This window comes from Thamnophis elegans, chromosome 14 (assembly GCF_009769535.1).
Source record: "Thamnophis elegans isolate rThaEle1 chromosome 14, rThaEle1.pri, whole genome shotgun sequence".
Lineage (NCBI taxonomy): Eukaryota > Metazoa > Chordata > Lepidosauria > Squamata > Colubridae > Thamnophis > Thamnophis elegans.
Window position 1 is genome coordinate 4,534,643 of NC_045554.1, and position 23,387 is coordinate 4,558,029.

At 43.6% G+C, this 23,387-nt stretch overlaps 1 protein-coding gene across 1 annotated transcript in view; it reads left to right on the forward strand.

The window, feature by feature from the left end:
- The window catches only part of LOC116517822 (putative uncharacterized protein MYH16), a 23,537-nt gene extending 2,600 nt beyond the window's left edge, over positions 1-20,937 (forward strand). Inside the window, exons 2-17 of the mRNA XM_032230998.1 lie at positions 8-94; positions 333-578; positions 1,778-1,895; positions 3,771-3,898; positions 4,597-4,793; positions 5,511-5,643; positions 9,081-9,297; positions 10,273-10,409; positions 10,993-11,096; positions 11,804-11,996; positions 13,311-13,514; positions 15,569-15,694; positions 16,591-16,761; positions 18,259-18,459; positions 19,747-19,974; positions 20,455-20,937. Of these exons, the coding sequence (XP_032086889.1) occupies positions 8-94; positions 333-578; positions 1,778-1,895; positions 3,771-3,898; positions 4,597-4,793; positions 5,511-5,643; positions 9,081-9,297; positions 10,273-10,409; positions 10,993-11,096; positions 11,804-11,996; positions 13,311-13,514; positions 15,569-15,694; positions 16,591-16,761; positions 18,259-18,459; positions 19,747-19,950 (2,466 nt within the window). The 3' untranslated portion in view covers positions 19,951-19,974; positions 20,455-20,937. The remainder of the gene's footprint in view (positions 1-7; positions 95-332; positions 579-1,777; positions 1,896-3,770; positions 3,899-4,596; positions 4,794-5,510; positions 5,644-9,080; positions 9,298-10,272; positions 10,410-10,992; positions 11,097-11,803; positions 11,997-13,310; positions 13,515-15,568; positions 15,695-16,590; positions 16,762-18,258; positions 18,460-19,746; positions 19,975-20,454) is intronic.
- Positions 20,938-23,387: the final 2,450 nt, after the last annotated feature.

The following is a 23,387-nucleotide window of genomic DNA, read 5'->3' on the forward strand; positions in this document are numbered from 1 at the left end:
CTTGTAGATTGAGAAGCAACGCAGTGACCTCTCCCGGGAACTGGAAGAGCTAACCGACAGACTTGAAGAAGCTGGAGGTGCTACCACAGCTCAGGTAACCTCATCCCTCAAGCTCGCTGATGGCTGTGCCGTGCCCATTCCACAGGCTGAGAAACTGAGTCTCAAAGGAAGGGATCCTTCACAGGACACCCAGCCACCTCTCCCTTTGTACGGTTTTTCAAGCGTTGGAAGTAACGGCGGGTCAGACAATGTTGGGGATTGACGATTTCAAGGGGAGGCAGGGGGTGGACGCCTCTTACGCCTCTTATTCCCGCTCTTCTCTTTGCGCCCAGATTGAGCAGAACCGCAAACGGGAAGCCGAGCTGCTTAAGCTCCGGCGAGAACTGGAAGAAGCCGCCTTGCAGAGCGAGGCCACGGCCTCCACCTTGCGCAAGAAGCACACCGACGCCATGGCCGAGATGACCGAACACCTGGAGAACCTTCAAAGGGTCAAATCCAAGCTGGAGAAAGACAAGCAGGTCATGAAGGCCGAGATCGATGATCTCAGCAGCAGCATGGAAAACGTCCAGAAGTCCAAGGTACGACAAACGAACGAAAAAAATGCCATTGTGCGAGTCTGGGAACCCCAACCTCATGCCTGGATCCTCAACCGACATCTTCTCTTAGTCATCCTCCAACCAAACATGGTTTTGGCAAAGTCAAATAGGCAAAGTCAGGAACATGGTAGATCTTCTCTGAATCCTGTGATGGATTGAGCTCCTGAATGCAATACTGTGATGGAATAAGGGTCTGAATTCCCAGAAGGGAGGGACCGCACACCAGAGGACCAAGAGACAGCAAAGTTTAGTTGATTGGTTGGGAGGGAGAAAGTCAGGTCAACTCCTCCCTAGAACCTCCGAGGATGTTTTTAATGATGCAAGTAGTTCCTTCAGCTTGGCAAGATTCTGTCTACAGGTGAGGAATGATAAAGGATATTGCTTAGAAGCCTTCTGACCTCGGCTTCCCCAAAAAGCACAAGGCAGAATCCTGGTCCCCTTTTATTAAATGAATGTGAATTCCTCTCAATTCACATCCAGCAAAGGCCGAGGTCAGTCTTTCAACGGAATATTTATTACCACAGACCTTATCAATCTGGGAAAGCTGCCATGTAAATATTTCCCAAATGTGATGCTGTGCAAGGAAATACTTGGCACAGAGTCTCTGAGATTCACGGACAGATCTTCACACTCCTGAAATGAATGAACAAATGGATTGTTTCCTGCAAAAGCTCCCTCCCCTTTCGCTCCTCTTTTATTTCCTATGGGAGGGGCCATTCACCATCCACCTGTGACTTTACTCCCAAGTCGACCCTGATTTCTGAGGGTCTGATTTTTTTCTCCTGGCAGCTCTGTGCATGCGCACACTGGGAACAGGCTCCAGCTGCTCCTCTGCCTCACTGCTGTCTAGTTCCGTAGGCACCTGATCACTGCCAGATGACCTCGGCCCCTTCTCTGCCTCCGATGCAGAGCCCTCGACCGAGCCTTCCCCAGACTCCAGGACTGGCCCGTGCTCCTCCCCAACCTCCTCACTGTCCGACTCTGCTGCCAGCTCCGCTGGCGGGCCACAACAAGAAGAGCCTCAATGTGTCTTTCGTAATTCTGGGGGACCGACAAGTACCATACTACTGTTAGTTACTTGCAGCAGAGTCCAGTTCTAAGGATTGCCGTTTGGTTTTGTTGAAATGTAAGCAGGAACTCTGGGTTATTCTGAAGTTGTCTTCTTCTTTGTATCCTTGCAGATTAATGCCGAAGCTCATGTCCGCAGATTGGAGGATAACCTGGCTGAAGTCAACGCCCGATTGGCTGAGATGGAAAGGAATCAAGCAGAAACGAACGCCGTCAGGAACAGACTCCAAGGTTGGTTTCGTTGGGCGGCCCTCCCGAGTTCCCACTATTTTGTTTTGTTTTGTTTTTCATTGCGTTGTCCAACAAGAGCCGAGGTGGTGCAGTGGTTAAATGCAGCACTGCAGGCTACTTCAGCTGACTGCAGTTCTGCAGTTCGGCTGTTCAAATCTCACCGGCTCAGGGTTGACTCAGCCTTCCATCCTTCCGAGGTGGGTAAAATGAGGACCCAGACTGTGGGGGCGATATGCTGACTCTGTAAACCGCTTAGAGAGGGCTGAAAGCCCTATGAAGCAGTATATAAGTCTAACTGCTATTGCTATTGCTAACTGTACAAATGTTTACCCTGACCGCTAGCAATTCCAGCCTCGTGTCCTTCGTTTCCACGTCCTCGCGTCTGTGGTTTTTCATTCATACCGCAGAGAAATTGTGTTTCCCCTTTTCAGGTAAAATTAGATGCACGATGGGCGGCCTTTGAAGGCCGGGCTTCATTTATCTTGTCTCTTTTTATATTCCTCCAACCGCATCGCCAAACTTGGGCGAATGGATTGCCAAACCTTGATGCTCGATTTTCTGCCAGCTTGAAGCAAAGAACGAGCCAAAGCTACGGGTTGCATTGTAAATGAGGCATAGCTCAAGCCATAGAAGAAAGGCAGAAGAAAGATTGTCCAGCTACCCACTGATCAGAAACTCCCCTCTCCGGGCCCGAAATTTCAGTCCTGCTCCCACGCATATAACCCTCACCCATTGGTCCAGTCTTCCACAACCATCACTTTCATAAACTTATGTTCAATCTCCTGGGCTCCAGAGGGTTAACATCATTGCCCAGAGTCTCATTGGTTTCCCTCTCCATTCCTTGGAAGAGCTTTATAGTTCCCGCTGCCTTAAGAAAGTTCAAAACTGTCAGAGTTTTGGCAGTGTGACTATGATTATGAGATAAAACCCCAGGAGCAAAACAGCACACAGCACACAGAGCCTTTAGGCAATTAATAGTGGTTTATATACAAATATATACAGACAAATGCATGATAGATAAATCCCTTATCACTCAGCTATGGACACAAGGAGAGAAATGAGATACATGACGAGAGGGAGAGAAAAACACCCTCTAGTGGCCATTACACACACACATATTGCTGAATCATCATCATTGCATCAACTTACAGTTTACAACTTACAAACTTACATCAGCTGGCAGCTATTAAATCCTCATTACCTGACAAAAACATCCTTAAATAGCAATAGCAATAGCAGTTAGATTTATATACCGCTTCATAGGGCTTTCAGCCCTCTCTAAGCGGTTTACAGAGTCAGCAGCATATTGCCCCCAACAACAATCCGGGTCCTCATTTTACCCACCTCGGAAGGATGGAAGGCTGAGTCAACCCTGAGCCAGTGAGATTTGAACAGCCGAACTGCTGAACTGCAGTCAGCTGAAGTAGCCTGCAGTACTGCATTTAACCACTGCGCCACCTCGACTCTTTTAAAGATCCATCTCATCCTGGGTAGCCTTTTTTTTTTTGAACTATTACCATCTGGCAGACGGTACAGGACAATAAAAAGAAGGACAAATAGGCTGAGAAACAGCTTCGATCCCAGAGCAGTAACTATATTGAATTCTACTATACGGTGCAATATTATGAGGGGTTTTCAATTCAATTGTATAGAATGTGAAGGATGTGTGTTTTGGTGTTATTTGGTTAGTTTTCTTATGTACACTGAAGGTGGCATTTAATTTCGTTGTACGAGGTACAATGGCAATAAAGCAAACTAATCTGAAGATCATGCTGAGTGAAACATCAGCCAATCAAGTATGGAGAGATGGATGGAGAAATCAATCGATCCATAACCCATTTCTCCTCCATTCCTTTTTTAATCCTTCCCTTGCAGCTGAGAACAACGAGCTGAGCAGGGAGCATGAAGAAGGTCAGTCGCGGCTCAATCAAGTCCTTCGGGTCAAGACATCCCTCACTTCCCAAGTGGACGACTTCAAGCGACAGCTGGACGAAGAATCCAAGGTAAGTTCTTGGAACGATGGGCCCAGCTGCTGCTGGAAACCCAAATCACGGAAGACAAGCACAGAGAACTCCAAATGAAGAAGTCCAAACTCGCCTGGTTCTGAAGGTTGAGAATCAGAGCATGCCAAGACAAGCCAAGTGTTGATGTTCCTCACATGGGTTTTGGCCACAGATCCCAACATCTTGGAGAAACTTGATCATGGCTCTGTAGGAAGTTGTCCTAAAAGCAAATTTTGGGGACATCTCCTACCAAAAAAAACCCGAACAGATTTTGGCTTTTAGGGAGATGGTCAAGATTTGCCAGAAATTCCGAAATTAACTATTCATAAAGCTTGTTTTCGGAGAATTAAAGAATTGGCTAGTTATGATTTTCATCTGAGGGTTTTTATAAGAGAAACTATAAACAAAGTAAAGGAAACATGGGGAAAGGACATTCATCTGCTACAACCATAGTTATCCTTTGAGCCGAGGTGGCGCAGTGGGTAGAGTGCAGTACTGCAGGCCACTTCAGCTGAATGTTATCTGCAGTTCAGCGGTTCAAATCTCACCGGCTCAAGGTTGACTTAGCCTTCCATCCTTCCGAGGTGGGTAAAATGAGAACCCAGATTCTGGGGGCAATATGCTGACTCTCTAAACCGCTTAGAGAGGGCTGAAAGCCCTATGAAGCGGTATATAAGTCTAACTGCTATTGCTATTAGGCCCGCAGTGCTGCAGTGGTCAGTCTGGCCAACACCAAACACGACCTGGATTTGATCAAAGAGCAGCTGGAGGAGGAGCAAACCGGCAAAGCTGAGCTCCAACGCTTGGTCTCCAAGCTCAACACTGAAGTTACAACCTGGAGGACCAAATATGAAACCGATGCTATTCAGAGAACAGAGGAACTGGAAGAGACTAAGTGAGTAAGGTGGTAGAGAGCAGGTTGTAGGGTCTTAGGACACCTGGAGACCTGATGAGGGATTCTGAGAAGTTCAGTTGTTGTGGGGAAGGGTCGGACGAGGGATCCGCATCGGAGGCAGAGATGGGACCAGGCCCGTCTGACAGTTATCAGCTGCCTTCACAGTCGGAAATCAGTGGGGCAGACGAACAGCTGGAGCCTGTTCCCAGTGTGCGCATGCGCAGAGCTGCCAGAAGACAAGAACAACTAAGGAAGCAGGGCCAGCCTGGGAGTAAAGCCACAGGTGGACAGTGATAGGCCTCTCCCATAGGAAATAAAAGAGGAGCGAAAGGGGAGGGGGCTTTTGCAGGAAAGAATTTATTTGTTCGTCAGTTCATTTCAGGAGTGTGAAGATCTGTCCGTGAATCTCAGAGACTCTTTGCCCAGTCTTCCCTTGCACAGCACTGCGCTTATTAACATATTTACATGGCAAGCTAGATAAGGTCTGTGGTCATAAATACTCCTTTGAAAGACTGTTTGCCAGGCCTTTGCTGAATGTGAATGAGAGGAATTCACATTCGTTTAAAAAAAGGGGTTTTGTCGGGACTAGGAATCTGCTTTGTGCATTTTGGGGAAGCCTAGCTGAGAATATCAGTGATATCTAGAAGGTTATCATCATTGTTTGACCCATCTCGTATCTGGGGCATTTCTTCTTCTTCTTTTGGGGTCTGCTTGCAGGAGAAAACTGACCGCCCGTCTTCAGGAAGCAGAGGAAGCGGCTGAAACTGCGCAAGCTCGAGTAGCCAGCATGGAGAAGTACAAGCAGAAGCTCCAGATGGAAGTGGAAGATCTAACTTTGGATCTTGAAAAGGTAAAATAACAAGGGTTAAACTGGTGTTCCTGGGGATGAGAGCCTCTTCTTGGCATCGAGCCCCAACTGACCAGGTTTGCACGATGCGGTATGGCAATGCTAATGAAACCAGATAAAGTTTATCATCATGTGTGAACTCAGCAAAGAAACATTGCAAGTAGGCTTATTGTTAGATCTTTCTGATCTTGGAAGGGGGTGAGGCCACATAAATGGATTTTTTTTCTCCTGGAGGCTTCATAGGCAGGTTGGAGAGTTTAGTGTTTAGTGTTTAGTGGTTTTTTTAGTTTTTAGTTTTTAGTTCTTAGTTTTTTAGTTTTTAGTTTTTTAGTTTTTAGTTTTTTAGTTTTTTAGTGTTTAGTTTTTGGTTTTTAGTTTGTTTTTAGTTTTTAGTTTTTAGTTTTTAGTTTGTTTTTAGTTTTTAGTTTTTTTAGTTCTTAGTTCTTAGTTTTTAGTTCTTAGTTTTTAGTTTTTAGTTCTTAGTTCTTAGTTTTTTAGTTTTTAGTTTTTAGTTTGTTTTTAGTTTTTTAGTTTTTTAGTTTTTGGTTCTTAGTTCTTAGTTTTTTAGTTTTTAGTTTGTTTTTAGTTTTTAGTTTGTTTTTAGTTTTTTAGGTTTTTAGTTTTTAGTTCTTAGTTCTTAGTTCTTAGTTTTTTAGTTTTTAGTTTGTTTTTAGTTTTTAGTTTTTAGTTTGTTTTTAGTTTTTTAGGTTTTTAGTTTTTAGTTCTTAGTTTTTTAGTTTTTAGTTTTTTAGTTTTTAGTTTGTTTTTAGTTTTTTAGTTTTTTAGTTTTTGGTTCTTAGTTCTTAGTTTTTTAGTTTTTAGTTTGTTTTTAGTTTTTAGTTTGTTTTTAGTTTGTTTTTAGTTTTTTAGGTTTTTAGTTTTTAGTTTTTAGTTCTTAGTTCTTAGTTTTTTAGTTTTTAGTTTGTTTTTAGTTTTTAGTTTTTAGTTTGTTTTTAGTTTTTTAGGTTTTTAGTTTTTAGTTTTTAGTTCTTAGTTTTTTAGTTTTTAGTTTTTTAGTTTTTAGTTTGTTTTTAGTTTTTTAGTTTTTTAGTTTTTGGTTCTTAGTTCTTAGTTTTTTAGTTTTTAGTTTTTTAGTTTTTAGTTTTTAGTTTTTTAGTTTTTTAGTTTTTAGTTTGTTTTTAGTTTTTTAGTTTTTTAGTTTTTGGTTCTTAGTTCTTAGTTTTTTAGTTTTTAGTTTTTTAGTTTTTAGGTTTTTAGTTTTTTAGTTTTTTAGTTTTTAGTTTTTTAGTTGTTTTTAGTTTTTAGTTTTCAGTTTTTAGTTTTTAGTTCTTAGTTCTTAGTTTTTTAGTTTTTAGTTTTTTAGTTTTTAGTTTGTTTTTAGTTTTTTAGTTTTTTAGTTTTTGGTTCTTAGTTCTTAGTTTTTTAGTTTTTAGTTTGTTTTTAGTTTTTAGTTTGTTTTTAGTTTTTAGTTTTTAGTTTGTTTTTAGTTTTTTAGGTTTTTAGTTTTTAGTTTTTAGTTCTTAGTTTTTTAGTTTTTAGTTTTTTAGTTTTTAGTTTGTTTTTAGTTTTTTAGTTTTTTAGTTTTTGGTTCTTAGTTCTTAGTTTTTTAGTTTTTAGTTTTTTAGTTTTTAGGTTTTTAGTTTTTTAGTTTTTTAGTTTTTAGTTTTTTAGTTTTTAGTTTGTTTTTAGTTTTTTAGTTTTTTAGTTTTTGGTTCTTAGTTCTTAGTTTTTTAGTTTTTAGTTTTTTAGTTTTTAGGTTTTTAGTTTTTTAGTTTTTTAGTTTTTAGTTTTTTAGTTTTTTAGTTCTTTAGTTCTTTTTAGTTTTTAGTTTTTTAGTTGTTTTTAGTTTTTAGTTTTCAGTTTTTAGTTTTTAGTTCTTAGTTCTTAGTTTTTTAGTTTTTAGTTTTTTAGTTTTTAGTTTGTTTTTAGTTTTTTAGTTTTTTAGTTTTTGGTTCTTAGTTCTTAGTTTTTTAGTTTTTAGTTTGTTTTTAGTTTTTAGTTTGTTTTTAGTTTTTTAGGTTTTTAGTTTTTAGTTTTTAGTTCTTAGTTCTTAGTTTTTTAGTTTTTAGTTTGTTTTTAGTTTTTAGTTTTTAGTTTGTTTTTAGTTTTTTAGGTTTTTAGTTTTTAGTTTTTAGTTCTTAGTTTTTTAGTTTTTAGTTTTTTAGTTTTTAGTTTGTTTTTAGTTTTTTAGTTTTTTAGTTTTTGGTTCTAGTTCTTAGTTTTTTAGTTTTTAGTTTTTTAGTTTTTAGGTTTTTAGTTTTTTAGTTTTTTAGTTTTTAGTTTTTTAGTTTTTAGTTTGTTTTTAGTTTTTTAGTTTTTTAGTTTTTGGTTCTTAGTTCTTAGTTTTTTAGTTTTTAGTTTTTTAGTTTTTAGGTTTTTAGTTTTTTAGTTTTTTAGTTTTTAGTTTTTTAGTTTTTTAGTTCTTTAGTTCTTTTTAGTTTTTAGTTTTTTAGTTGTTTTTAGTTTTTAGTTTTCAGTTTTTAGTTTTTAGTTCTTTTTAGTTTTTAGTGTTTAGTGTTTAGTTTTTTACTTTACTTTTACTTTTTACTTTATTGTCATTGCACATCGTACAATGAAATTAAATGCCATCTTCAGTGTACATTACAACTATAAAAATAAAAACACAAAGCACCCATCCTTCACGTTCTATATAATTAAAATTGAAAATCCGATACTGCCATTAATATTGCATTATACTGTAGGATTCAATATAGTTACTGCCCTGGGATAGAAGTTGTTTTTCAGCCTATTTGTCCTTGGTTTCTGTTTTATTTTAAAACAGAAGAGCAACAATTGGATTTGTTGCAAAATCTTAGAGATGTGGGCTTTGGAGGGCTCTAGAAAGAGCAAAAAATGGATTCCCCCCAAAAGGGCTAGGATTGGCCACTTCTGATTTAATACGATGATTTAACCTTATCCTGTTACCCAAAATGACGCCACCGAGATTAAACGGTGAACCACAAATGATAGCCACCCTTGGTACCAATAAATATCCTGCCAGAGGCAACATCAGTACCAAAGAAGTTGGTTTTGTCAACTCATAAAGTTGCCATGGTGAGGAAAAGGTGGGGAGCGCATTCCACGCATACCTTCGAGTAGAGTCGGATCTTTCATTACCACAGCAGCCTTGTGAGGCGTGCACCTCGTTGGTGAATGTGATTTATGACACAGACTGAGGGCAGGGAAGAAGCGGGGGCAAAGTTCAGCCATAATTAAAACGCGGTCAGATCTGACTGCAATGCGGTATTGCCGAAATGGTCCTCCTAATAAATGACTGGATTTTTTTTCTTTTGAAACTTGGCTTGAGGCTCATGAATTTATTAGGGCATCTTTGGGAAACCTGACGGGTTTCTTGTTAGAAGGAACCTCAGAAACAGAGAATGATGAAGACCGAGAGACAAGGCTTGGGAGCGCACCCAAGATCATCCGTGGTGGACCTCAAGGCTGAGAGTGTCGCTTGTTCTTCTTCTCCTTCCCAGTCCAACGCAGCCTGTGCTGCCCTGGATAAGAAACAACGGGCCTTTGACAAGATGATGGCTGAATGGCAACAGAAGTGTGAGGAGCTCCAATTGGAGGTAGACAATTCCCAGAAGGAATGTCGCATGTACATGACGGAGAACTTCAAGCTCAAGACCGCCTATGAGGAAGCCCTGGAGCAGCTGGAATCCGTGAAGAAGGAAAACAAGACTCTTCAGGGTGAGTTCAGGTGGTCCTTGACGAAAAAACGTTCATTTAGCAACCACTCAAAGTTACAGCGGTACTGAAAAAGTTGACTTTTACCACCAGTCCTCGCGTTTAGGGCCACTGTGGCATCCCTGCCGTCATGTGATCAAAATTCGCGACCTTGGAAAGTATCCTAAATGCCCTAGGGTCATGTGATCATTCTTTGAGAGACCGCCTCCTGCCAATTACCTCCTCGCGACCAATTCGATCACACAGATTAGGCCTCCTCCGAATCCCATCTGCCAGTCAGTGTCGACTGGCGACTACGCGGAGGAGAGCCTTCTCGGTAGTAGCTCCGACCCTGTGGAACGATCTCCCCGTGGAGATCCGTACCCTCACCACCCTCCAGACCTTCCGCACAGCCCTTAAGATCTGGCTATCCCGTCAGGCCTGGGGTTAGATTGTAATCCGTCCCCACCCGAATGAATGAATGTTGTGTTTTATTTTAATTATGTATTGTTATATGTTTTACTGTTTGTGCTCCCCCCCCCCTATGGATTGTAAGCCGCCCTGAGTCCCCCCAGGGAAAAGGGCAGCCTATAAATAAACTTTCCTATTCCTATTCCTATTCCTTTGGGACTTTCCCAGCTGGTTTTCGACAATAATAATAATAATTAGAACACAGCTGGAAAGGATCTTGGAGTTCTTCTAGTCCAGCCACCTGCTCAAGCAGGAGACCTTACACCATTCCAGACCAGTGGCTATCTAAAACCTCCAGTGATGGAGCATCCACAACCAGTTCTTCCCCTGGTTAATTGTCCTCACTGCTAGGATGTTCCTCCTTAATTCCACATTGCTTCTCTCCTTGAATGGTTTCCATCCATTGCTTCTTGTCTTGCCTTCTGGGGCTTTGGGAAATAAATTAACCCTTCTCTTCTTTCGGGGCAGCCTCTGGTCAGCTTGAATAAATATCTGTACGTGCATCTTTTTGTTTTTTTTTTCATTCAGAGGAAATCAAGGATCTCATTGACCAATTGGGTGAGGGAGGTAGAAGTGTCCACGAACTGCAGAAGATAAAGAAGAAGTTGGAAATTGAAAAAGACGAGCTTCAGGTGGCCCTGGAGGAAGCTGAGTCTTCCCTGGAGGTACTGTTGAACGTGGAATCAGGGGCGGGCTGTGGGGGTCGCAGGGGTTCGGAAGAACCTCTAGGTAAGATTCTGTGCAGTTCGGAGAACCCCCTAATCTCACTCCTGGCTGGCCCCGCCCACCCTATCCCTCCCAGAAGTCCCCACATGATCCATTTTAGATGCAGGGCATACACAGAGGCTTAGGGAGGGCGAAAAACTGGCCTACTGGAAGTTCAGAGGGCCTCCGGAGCCTGGGGAGGCCGTTTTCACCCTCCCGGAGGCTCACAGAAAGCCTCCGGAGCCCGGGGAGGGCAAAAAACGACCCTCCTCGCCATGGTGCAAGAGGCCAACTAGGCCATGCCCACCCAGCAACCAGGTAGAGAGAACCCACTGCTGAAATTTTTGAAGCCCACCTCTAAACGCGGTAACATCTTCCATTGGTTTAGTCCTTCTGATTCTTCTTTGTCATCTACGCATCCTTGCCTCGAGGATTCGGACTCTCAAGGCAACGCGAAAGGTTTCCTCGCTGCGTGAAAAGAACCCTGGGGGCTCCGGCTTGGGGAAACTGAGGCCATGGTTCTCCCCCTCTGTTTGCTGACAGGTGGAAGAGAGCAAGCTGATTCGCATTCAGCTGGAGCTGGCTCAAGTCAAGGCAGACATTGACAGGAGAATCCATGAGAAGGAGGAGGAATTTGAAGCCACAAGGTTTGAAACCTATTCTCTGTTCGGTTGTGAGATTCCCCTCCCATCATCCTCCAACCTATACAGCTGTTGTGGCGGGGCTGAGGCCATTCTGGCAGTGATCAGATGCCTTTGAAGCTAGACAGCAGTGAGGCAGAAGAACAGCCTCCAAACAGCCTTCCCATTATCGCCATAATAATGGAGAGCCGAGGTGGCGCAGTGGTTAAATGCAGCACTGCAGGCTACTTCAGCTGACTGCAGTTCTGCAGTTCGGCTGTTCAAATCTCACCGGCTCAGGGTTGACTCAGCCTTCCATCCTTCCGAGGTGGGTAAAATGAGGACCCGTATTTTTGTTGGGGGCAATATGCTGACTCTGTAAACTGCTTAGAGAGGGCTGAAAGCCCTATGAAGCGGTATATAAGTCTAACTGCTATTGCTATTGCTATAATGGTGATGTGGGTTGGGGAGATGGAATTTGTGGGGCACTGCACCTGGCACTACAGTATGAGGGAGGGGCTGCATTCCAGGGGACCAAAAGACAGCGAAGTTGGAAGGAAGATGGTCAAGTCAGTTCTTCCTTAGAAGTTCTCAAAGAATGTACATGCACTTTGCTTTAATTTGGCAAGATTCTGTCTGTAAGTGGGGAACAATAAAGGAAAATGCTTAGGAGAATCTCAGTGGGTCTTTCTTGGTTTTTGGAGCCTGGCCATGACTTTTGCTCACCTCTGTAGGAAGAATCACCAGCGTGCCATCGAATCTCTACAATCTAGCCTGGAACTGGAGGCCAAGGGGCGAGCAGAGGCCCTGAGGCTGAAAAAGAAGATGGAGACAGACCTGAATGAAATGGAGATCCAGCTGGACCATGCCAATAAGAACAACAGCGAGCTGGTCAAGACCTTGAAGAAACTCCAGCAACAGATCAAGGTGAAAGAAGTTACGGGAAAGGGGATCCAGAAGAGAGCAGAGCAAAAACTATAACTCCTTAGTCGTCTTCTCCATATAGCAGCTCCTTCTCCTGTTTTCCTCTCAACATCCATCTTTGTGAGATAGGTTGACCTGACAGAACATCTGGTCCAGGGTCCCCTAGGAAGCTTCTGTGGGTGAAAGTAGACTAGAACCTGCTCCTCATCCAACTCTTCCACCACTCCACTTCACTGGCTCTTCTTGAGAAGGTTCCCAATGTTGGAACCTTCATCTTGAAGGAACCTGCTGAACATGTAACAAGGCCTTCAAAGCCAGAAGAAAAGTAAAGCTATCCTAAAAGGCTACAACCCAGAAGGAATCTCACTGAAGGTTTATTGTAGGACACGAATTAGCAAAACCGTAGCGTATATCCACAAGTAGGCTCTTACAAAATAAAGTCCTTTGGAACTTCTCCTAGCCGAGGTGGCGCAGTGGTTAGGGTGCAGTACTGCAGGCCACTTCAGCTGACTGTTATCTGCAGTTCAGCGGTTCTAATCTCACCGGCTCAAGGTTGACTCAGCCTTCCATCTTTCCGAGGTGGGTAAAATGAGGACCCACATTGTTGTTGGGGGCAATATGCTGACTCTGTAAACCGCTTAGAGAGGGCTGAAATACCTATGAAGCGGTATATAAGTCTAACTGCTATTGCTGTTGCTATTCTTTGCTAAACATGACCTTGTTTTTAAGGCAAGTCCACCCTCTTCTCAAGTTCTTGTCCTACCTAGATACAGGTGGAAGTTTCAAAGCAGCAGGTAGATTTAAGATTCCATCCTGGATATATTTCTTGGGTCTCCACCCCCTGTTGATCAGGATTTATCTAGGAGTTGGATTCAGCCGGTTTGGAGTGGTTTATCGAACCAGTAGTTTCAAGGAGTGGCTGGCCCTGCCCATCTCCTCCCAGGAGTCTCCACACGGCCCGTTTTGGATGGCAGGTAGGTGCAGAGCCTGCACGGAGGCTCTGGGAGGGTGAAAAACGGGCCCATTCCTGGAAGTTCCGGAACTCCAGAAATGGGCCCATTTCCAGCCTTCGGAGGGCCTCCAGAGGCCGTGGGAGGCCATTTTTGCCCTCCTTGAGGCTCAAGGAAAGCCTCCAGAGCCTTGGGAGGGCACAAATGCCCCCTTCCCCCCGCTGCCGTAGTGTAGGAGGCTGAGTAGGCCATGCCCACCATAGCCACGCCCACCCAGCAATCGGGCAGAGAACCGGTTGCTAAGCTTTTTGAATCCCACCCGATGGCTCAGACTAAGCACGGGATTCTGACACTTTTCTGCCTCCAGGACATGCAGATGCAGATGGACGAAGATGCTCGCCAACACGAAGAGCTGAGGGAACAATACAATCTTCAAGAACGCCGGCTCAGCCTTCTCCAGACGGAGTTGGAAGAGGTGCGCATCGGCCTGGAGGGCAGCGAACGCTCACGGAAGCTCATCGAGCAAGAATTGGTGGATGTCTCCGAAAGGCACAACGAACTCAACGTTCATGTGAGTCAACCTCTATGGCCTCCATCTCCTATGGGGAGGAACGGACTGACCGTGGAAAACAGGCCATTGGCTCAGTTCTTTTTTCATTTAAACCTGTGTTTTTCAACCTGGACAACCTTCAGATCTGTGCAGATCTCTCTGGGGAATTCTGGGAGTTGAAGTCCACACATCTGAAAGTTGCCAAGGGTGAGAAATGCTGATTTAAACAATCCTTTAGGGAACGGATAGGGTGACTCTGTGACTAAGACAGTGAGCTTGTTGATCAGGAAGGTCGGCAGTTCGGCGGTTCGAATCCCTAGCGCCGCCTAACTGAGTGAGCTCCCGTGACTTGTCCCAGCTTCTGCCAACCTAGCAGTTTGAAAGGATGTAAAAAATGCAAGTAGAAAAATAGGAACCACCTTTGGTGGGAAGGTAACAGCATTCCGTGCTCCTTCGGCGTTGAGTCATGCCGGCCACGTGACCACAGAGACGTCTTCGGACAGCGCTGGCTCTTCGGCTTTGAAACGGAGATGAGCATTGTCCCCTAGAGTCAGGAACATATCTTGGGGAACGGAATTTAAACCTCATCTCGGGCAAGAAATAAGCCTATCATTTTTAACCATTATATTTTAATCTACATATTACACAAGTTTCCCAAACTTTGCCACACCTCAGTCACCCAATCTGACCTTGTGAGGAGATAATGAGGAACAAATCTCATCCGTCAACAGTTGATGTACCATCATCTTATCAGCTACTTAAGAGGCGGGGGTCTGGAACCCACCACTAGCTCCAACCTAAGTCCCAAAGCTTGGAAGAATAAAACTTTGGTCCCGTTCGACCAAATTGGATCCTGCGTCGAAACCTAAATTAAATTTTGACAGCGTTCCAGCTTTGTTTTTTTAGTTTTTTTTTTTAGTTTTATTAAACATTTATAGGCCGCCCTTTTCCCTGAGGGGACTCAGGGCGGCTTACAATAATAGGGGAGGGGAGTGCAGGACAAAACACAAAAAGAAGATGTGAGTAAAAATAATTAGCGGTAAAAACACAACATTCATTCAACATTCGGGAGGGGCGAGAGTAAAGTCTTATCCCCAGGCCTGACGGGCTAGCCAGATCTTGAGGGCTGTGCGGAAGGCCTGGACGGTGGTGAGGGTGCAGATCTCCACGGGGAGATTGTTCCATAGCGTCGGAGCTGCAACTGAGAAGGCTCTCCTCCGCGTAGTCGCCAGTCGGCACTGACTGGCGGATGGAATTCGGAGGAGGCCTACTCTATGCGATCTGATGGGACGGAGGGAGGTAATTGGCAGAAGGCGGTCTCTCAAATAGCCAGATCCACTACCATGGAGCACTTTGTGAATGGTAAGTAGGACCTTGAAGTGCACCCGGAGATCAACAGGTAGCCAGCGCAGCTCACGGAGGATCGGTGTTATGTGGGCGAACCGTGGTGTGCCCACAATCACTCGCGCGGCTGCGTTCTGGACTAGCTGAAGTCGCCGGATGCTCTTCAAGGGCAGCCCCATGTAGAGCACATTGCAGTATTCCAGCCTAGAGATCACAAGGGCTCGAGTGACTGTTGTGAGGGCCTCCCGGTTCAGGTAGGGCCGCAACTGGCGCACCAGGCGAACCTGGGTAAATGCCCCCCTGGTCACAGCTGACAAGTGATGGTCGAAACTCAGCTGTGGGTCCAGGAGGACTCCCAAGTTGCGGACCCTGTCTGAGGGGTATAAATTTTGACCCCCCAGCCTGAGTGATGGAACGTCGGCCAAATTGTTGGGAGGGAAACACAACAGCCACTCGGTCTTGTCCGGGTTGAGTACCAGTTTGTTAGCTCTCATCCAGTCTTTAACAGCCTCAAGACCCCGGTTCATCACGTCCACCGCTTCATTGAGTTGGCACGGGGCGGACAGATACAACTGTGTATCGTCCGCGTATTGGTGGTATTTTATTTTGCTTATGGAAACGTCGTCCCTCTTTCAGTGGCCGTCCATTCTGAAGGAGGTTTCGTGATCCATAGTTTGACTGCTCCCCTGGTTGAACAGGTCCTACTTTGAGGTCTCCTTTTCCTCCTGCAGAACCAGAGCTTGCTAGTGATCAAGCGCAAATTGGAATCTGACCTCACGCGCATCAGCAACGAACACGAGGAACTCATCAGCGAATTCCGATCGACGGATGAGAGGGCGAAGAAAGCTGTGGCGGATGTGAGTTTGTGGTTCTGGATCTGGAAGAAAGTGTCATTGGTCTATATTCCTTTGAGTGACAGAGGCCTTTTATTTTTTACTTTTTTATTATATATATATGATATGATATTTTTTAATTTTATTTTACTTTATCTCATTTTATTAATTTTATTTCATTTTTCTTTTATTGTTTTCTTTTCTTTTTCATTTCATTTATATTTTATTTTATTATTTTCTTTTCTTTTATTATTTATTTTATTTCTCTTTTATTTATTTTTCACTCTTGTACCAAATTTTTTATTTTTATTCTATTATTTATTTTCCTTTCTCATTTTCTTTTCTTTTATTATTTTTATTTTATTTTATCTTATTTTATTAATTTTATTTCATTTTTCTTTTCCTTTCTTTTCTCTTTGTTTTCTTTTATTTTTCATTTTATTTATTTTTATTATATTTTCTTTTCTTTTCATTTTGTTTTATTTATTTGTTTTTCACTCCTCTTGTTCCAAGTTTTTTTTATTTTATTATTTCTTTTCTTTTCTTATTTTATTTTCTTATTTTAATTTTATCTTATTTTATTAATTTTATTTATTTTTCTTGTCTTTTATTGTTTTCTTTTTTGTTTTCTTTTTTAAAATTATTTTCTTTTATTATTTTTATTTGTTTTCTTTTATTTTTCATTTTATTTATATTATATTTCATTTTCTTATTTTTTGTTCCATTTTTTTTTAAAAAAAATATTTTATTATTTATTTTTTACCCATCTTGTAAACAACATGACATTTTTTCAAAGGTGCCCTCTGCCTCTGGGAACCTCTGGGCCTGCAAATCTTTCTCTCGGAAATTGCAAAATTCAAATTATAACAATTTGGTGAAGTTCGGTCCCCCTTAATTCCCTTTCGCTTCATTCCCTCCAGGCCACCCGCATGGCTGAAGAACTGCGGCAGGAACAAGATCACTCCATGCATCTGGAGAAGATCAAGAAGAACTATGAGATCACCATCAAGGACCTGCAGGTCAAGATGGAAGAAGCTGAGCAACTGGCTCTGAAAGGTGGGAAAAGGACCATCATGAAGCTGGAGACCCGGGTAAGGACCTCTCCCCACCCCATCCAATTTCCAGTTCCTAACACTTCCCACATTCTTTGGGGCATCTGATCAGGGGTCATAGGACATAGAATCATAGAATCATAGGGTTGTCAGGAGGCCTTCTACTCAAACCCCTGGGTCAAGGCAGGAGATCTTATACTATCCCGGACAAGTGTTTTTTTTTATGGGGAGATTGCAGTAGCCTTTTCAAGAATTGTAGTATTGGAAGGCATCTTGGAGGTTTAATCCGACCCTTGCCCAGGGTAGGAGTTCTTACACAACTGCTTGTTCAATCTCTTCTTAAAAACTTCCAGTGTTGGAGCACTCACAACATCTGAAGGCAAGTTATCCCACTGATTAATTGGTCTGACTGTCAGGAAATTTCTCCTTAGTTCTAGGTTGCTTCTCTCCTTGATTAGTTTCCACCCATTGCTTCTTGTTCTGCCCTCAGGTGCTTTGGAGAATAGGTTGACATTATTATTATTATTTATTAAATGTATAGGCCGCCTAATCCCACAGGACCTCTCTCTTCTCTGCCCCTCAGATATTGGAAGATGCTGCCATGTACCCCTTAGTCCTTTCTCTTCTTTAGATTAGATATAACTAGATCCCTCAGTCAATCATCATATGCTTTAGCCTCCAATCATATGCTTTAGCCTCTAGAAAGCTGGCTGGGGAATTCTGGGAGTTGAAGTCCGCCAGGCTTCAAGTGGCCAAGGTTGGAGACCCCTGGTCTAGGAAAGGCACTCTATTGTCATGCAAGCTGGCTGAGGAATTCTGGGAGTTGAAGTCCACCATGCTTCAAGTTGCCAAGGTTGGAGACCCCCCTGGTCTAGGAAAGGCACTCTATTGTCATGCAAGCTAGCTGGGGAATTCTGGGAGTTGAAGTCCACCAGGCTTCAAGTTGCCAAGTTTGGAGACCCCCCTGGTCTAGGAAAGGCACTCTATTGTCATGCAAGCTGGCTGGGGAATTCTGGGAGTTGAAGTCCGCCAGGCTTCAAGTTGCCAAAGTTAAGGAGCCCTAGTCTAGGAAAGCAACTCTATTGTCATGCAAGCTGACTGCGGAATTCTTGGATTTGAAGTCCACCAGGCTTCAAGTTGCCAAGGTTGGAGACCCCCCTGGTCTAGGAAAGGCACTCTATTGTCATGCAAGCTGGCTGGGGAATTCTGGGAGTTGAAGTCCACCAGGCTTCAAGTTGCCAAGGTTGGAGACCCCCCTGGTCTAGGAAAGGCACTCTATTGTCATGCAAGCTGGCTGGGGAATTCTGGGAGTTGAAGTCCGCCAGGTTTCAAGTTGCCAAGGTTGGAAACCTGTTCTAGAATCTTTTCTTTGGATCATGGGGACCAGAATTGGATGCAGTATTCCAAGTGTGGTCTCACCAGTGTACTATAAAGCGGCACGATCGCTTCTCCTCACGGCCGTGCCCGTCTTACGACCTTCCCTTTCCCTCCCCTTGGAGGTAGATCTCCCAACCTTGGCCTCGGTTTCCTTTTCAGATCAAGGAACTGGACACCGAGCTGGACTCCGAACAAAAGCGCCACGTGGAGACGGTGAAGCTGCTGCACAAGAACGAGCGGCGTCTGAAGGAGCTGGTCTTCCAGACGGAGGAGGACCACAAGACCAACCAGCGCATGCAGGAACTGGTGGAAAAACTGCAGAACAAGCTGAAGATCTACAAGAGGCAGATTGAGGAGTCTGTACGTACTGTCACTTTTAAGCATCCGGTAGCCCTTAACTATATATAGTTTTCATACCTATAACTAAACTATATAACTATAGTATATATAGTCATAGTATAGTTATATAGATAAAATTATTTTATCTATTATTTATCAGCACAAATACAACACAAATGTAACAAAAGGCAACAGTAAAAATATTGGGTTTCTGTCTGTTGATGATCTCTTGTGACGATAGACAGAATTGAAGCAATAAACTTCCTCCCATATTTGGGCATACCAGGGGTTGTGACTCTAAATACATACCTATTTCCCTGGCTCAGCTGATAAGGAGGAGAACCTTGTGGCTTAATGGTTAACACATCTGCCTAAGATGCAATACAGCACAGGTTCCAATCCCAGTAAGGGTATGGCTAGCGAATGAGAGCTAAATAGCTTGAAATAGATCTATACTAGTCTCCCTTTGTTTATTTATCAGCACAAATACAACACAAATGTAACAAAAGGCAACAGTAAAAATATTGGGTTTCTGTCTGGATGGTCTCTTGTGACGAGCCGATAGACAGAGAATGGAAGCAGTAAACTTCCTCCCATATTTGGGCATACCAGGGGTTGTGACTCTAAATACATATAGATAAAATTATATATAGTTATGCTATAACTATAACTATACACATAGACACATAGTATAGTTAAAGTTCAGTTATATAGTTATATAGTTTTAGTTCTATTTATATGTGTGTGTATAGTTTTACACACACACGCACTATGATCAGAATTGATCGAGGGGTGGGATTCGGCTGGTTCAGGCTGTGCAGGAGAAATTCAGTTCACAATCCGCTGGCTCACTGGTGGCCGGTGATTGAAACACATAAGTGAATGTCGCTCCCGTCACCTTGAGTCCAGAAGCAGCTCCATAGGTGGAAGGCGTAGACATTTTGGTGACGTACCGACTTTTAGTACCGTAAGGAGCCTCAGGGTAAAGGAGTCGAACGGTCTGCCAGTTTGAACTGAGGTAACGGAACGTGAGGCAACTGGCAGTTGGAACAGAGTCCTTTTCAGGTGGGGAGGGGGAGTAGAACTCCTTAGCATCAGAGCGTGTTAATTACTGTATAAGAAATACTAATGATCTGAGGGTCATTTCGAAAAATCCTTTCTTAGCGAGGACCTAGAAGCCAAGAGGAACATGCATACATACATATATGTATGTGTATATACACATACACATGCACATGCACAAACATATGGCATTTATATAAATGTGTTTCATACATAAATAAAAACAAGCCCTTATCTCCATTGCAGGAGGAGCAAGCAAACCAGAACTTGGCCAGGTACCGGAAAACGGTGCACGAGCTGGATGATGCCGAAGAGAGAGCAGGCATGGCGGAATCCGCCCTGAACAAACTCCGCACCAGGCACCGCCTCTCCACTGGCAAAGCCTTCACATCCGTGGAGATCATACAGGTCTCCAAATCAGGCAGCTCCAAGTCAGTTGCCGAGGAATGAAACTCCCCTCTGGCCCTGCAGCCGGTAGGTATGGCATGGCTTAGCCATGGTGGCCCAGAAGGAAACCCTCCCCTCCCTTGACTGAGTGCATGCGTTAGGATACTCATGCAGAAATCCCGATTCCGGGGTTTAAATTAAAAACTTTTAAATACTTTTAACGACTTTTAAAGACTTTTAATGACTTTTAAAGACTTTTAATGACTTTTAAATACTTTTAAATACTTTTAATGACTTTTAAAGACTTTTAATGATTTTTAAAGACTTTTAATGACTTTTAAAGACTTTTAATGACTTTTAATGGATTACATGGCTGTGAAAAACACGTGAAAGGCTATTTTAATGACCACTTGCAGGAGCACTGATCTAGACTGAAGCCCAACCTTCCCGTTGAGCTCGCTTTTGTCTTGTGCCTTTGGTTGGTCACCAACCTTGGCGCCTTCTTCTCTTCTGCTTTTCTCTCTCTTTGCTCTGGCTAGCCCCAGCTGAATCGCCATTCCTTTCTAGTCTGACAGGCTAAGCATCTCAGATGGCTGCAGCGTGGGAAAATTGCTCACCACCGTAGGGAGGACCGGATCAGCCCAAAACATTTAAAAGGCACTTGCAAGGAAGTACGAGAAGGAGAGTGGACAGGAAGAAGAGCTTCTTGGCCCTTTAGGGGGAAGAAAAGGGATCCGCTAACCATCCATCCAAGCGTCCAATTTTCTTCATCAAGAAGGTGATGGACCATGGACAAGTTCTCAAAGAGTCAAGGCGTCTGTTCTGAATGCAGTCTGTTGCGTTTTCATGTCAAGGACGGAAAACGTTAGGAGGTCCAGTTTGGGTTGTCTCTTGTAAATGCTACCCTACTTGGAGCAATCTTCATGTTTAGTCTGAATAAAGCTTCATCCTTTGGGGAAAAAAGAGATTTGATGGAGTTATTTGCTTTCCCGTTGTTAGGTAAGCTCCCCGTTGGGAGAGCGAGTACGTTCAGCGAAGCGTTGTGAGAGTTGTGTTGGAGAACACACAAACCAGCATACAGAGACACTGCAGTTTAAATAGGCTTTTACCCTCATGGAAAATAGAGGTATCAGAGTCCATCAAACAGTCCAAGTCATACACGGATAATTCAGTCAGTCATCAATGTCTTTCAGTTAAGGGATAACCCAAATAACATAGTCCAGTATCATATAATCAGTTCAGTACTCAAAGTTTGCTAGCAGTTGCAAAACTTACAATAGCTCAAGGCACTTAGATCAGATCAGCCCAGCATCTAACAACTGAGATCTAACTGTCATTCTGGCTCCCTCTTATGGCCAATTGAGGAAACAGCAACCAATCACATTTTACAGTATGATTTAAAGAAACAGGTACAGCATTGTTACGTGATTTATATATTGCCAACCCAACCATTAGATTATATTCCTAACACTCTTGATCCCTTCCCTTCCTTTAAAAACAACTGGCAACCTGTCCTCACACTTACCACTGCAGCCCCCACATGGTCCCATGATCGAAAGTTGAGCACTTAGCAACTACCATGTATTTGTGACGGTGGCAATGTCCTGGGGGAGGGGGGGTGTCATGTGATCACGGCTTTCCCAGCTGGCTTCCAAAAAGCTATTGTTTCCCTGAAAATAAGACCTCCCCGGATAATAAGCCCAATTGGGGGGGGGGTTTGATTGCATGCTCTAAAATAAGCCCTCCCCGAAAATATTGCAACATAGCAGCAACCATGAGGTGACCACGCTCGCCGCCTCCTGCACCTCAAAAATAATAAACCCACCCCGAAAATTAAAGCAAGCGCTTATTTCAGGAGTCAAAAGAAAATAAGACCCGGTCTTATTTTGGGGGAAACACGGTAAGTCAATGGGACAAGCCAGATTTGCTTAAATGGGTTCATTTGCTTAACAACCAAAGGACAAGATGGCGGCTCACTTAATAACGGCTTCACTCAGCGAAGGTCTGGTCCCAATTGTAAGTCATAGACTGTGCAGCTAGGGAGAACGGCAAAATACTTTTGGAATGATAGGAAAAGGGAAAGGTTCCCCTCGCACATATGTACTAGTCGTTCTCGACTCTAGGGGGCGGTGCTCATCTCCGTTTCAAAGCCGAAGAGCCAGCGCTGTCCGAAGATGTCTCTGTGGTCATGTGGCCGGCATGAACATCATTTATGTTCTACAAATAAGAAAGTGAAGTTATTTTTCTGGGCGAGATCCTTTATTTCCAAGGAAAGCTTGCAAGGGATGGCATTTCCTCATGCTCAGCGTCGTCTTTGGAAACATTTAGGCAAGAAAAACGAAATGCACAGGGGCAATAGAAGTGGTACCCTGCTCAACAGTAGTAACTGTAAGAGGGATATTGGGAGTCCTAGTGGACAAACACTTAAATACGAGCTGTGCAGCAGCTGCCAAAAAAGCCAACACAGTTCTAGGCTGCATCAACAGAGGGATAGAATCGAGATCACGTGAAGGGTTAATACCACTTTATAAGGCCTTGGTAAGGCCACACTTGGAATACTGCAATCAGTTTTGGTCGCCACGATGTAAAAAAGATTTTGAGACTCTAGAAAGAGGGCAGAGAAGAGCAACCAAGATGATTAGGGGATTGGAGGCTAAAACATATGAAGAATGGTTGCAGGAACTGGGTAGGTCTAGTTTAATGAAAAGAAGGACTAGGGGAGACATGATAGCAGTCTTCCAATATCTCAGGGGTTGCCCCAAAGAAGAGGGAGTCAAGCTATTCTCCAAAGCACCTGAGGGCAGGACAAGAAGCAATGGGTGGAAACTAATCAAGAAGAGAAGCAACATAGAACTGAAGAGAAATTTCCTGACAGTGAGACCAATTAACCAGTGGAACGACTTGCCTCCAGAAGTTGTGAATGCTCCAACACTGGAAGTTTTTCAGAAGATGTTGGATAACTGTTTGTCTGAAGTGGTGTAGGGTTTCCTGCCTAGGCAGGGGGTTGGACTAGAAGACCTCCAAGGACCCTTCCAACTCTGTTATTCTATTCTAACAGAAAGTGGGCTGCATTTCAACTTGTGGCCCCTTCCCCAAAATTGCAAACAGCACGAAACCGGTTGGGAAAAACAACATAAATCTACAGGGTGCCACAAATGACACCCTGCACGCCCTGCACCCATGCGTTTATCTGCGTGGGGAGAAACAACCCAGCCCCTTCTGCAAATATTGCTCCTGTGCCCGAGATTAGTTCACAAAAAAACCTTTTATCTCGCTTTAATTTAATCTCGAGAAACTCTGCGACGGGACCATTCCCACGCCCTGGCCTCCTCCCCACCCGCGCAGGCGCACTACATCACCCCGTCTTGCCTTCCCCCCCCCCCCCAGTACCCAACCAAACCTGTTTCCTCGCGCAAACGCAGTCAGGGGGGAACGCCTCCCTTCCGGAACGCAGCCCTCCCGCGCGCAGGCGCAAGGAGCTCTGCCCGCCCAGTGCGGAG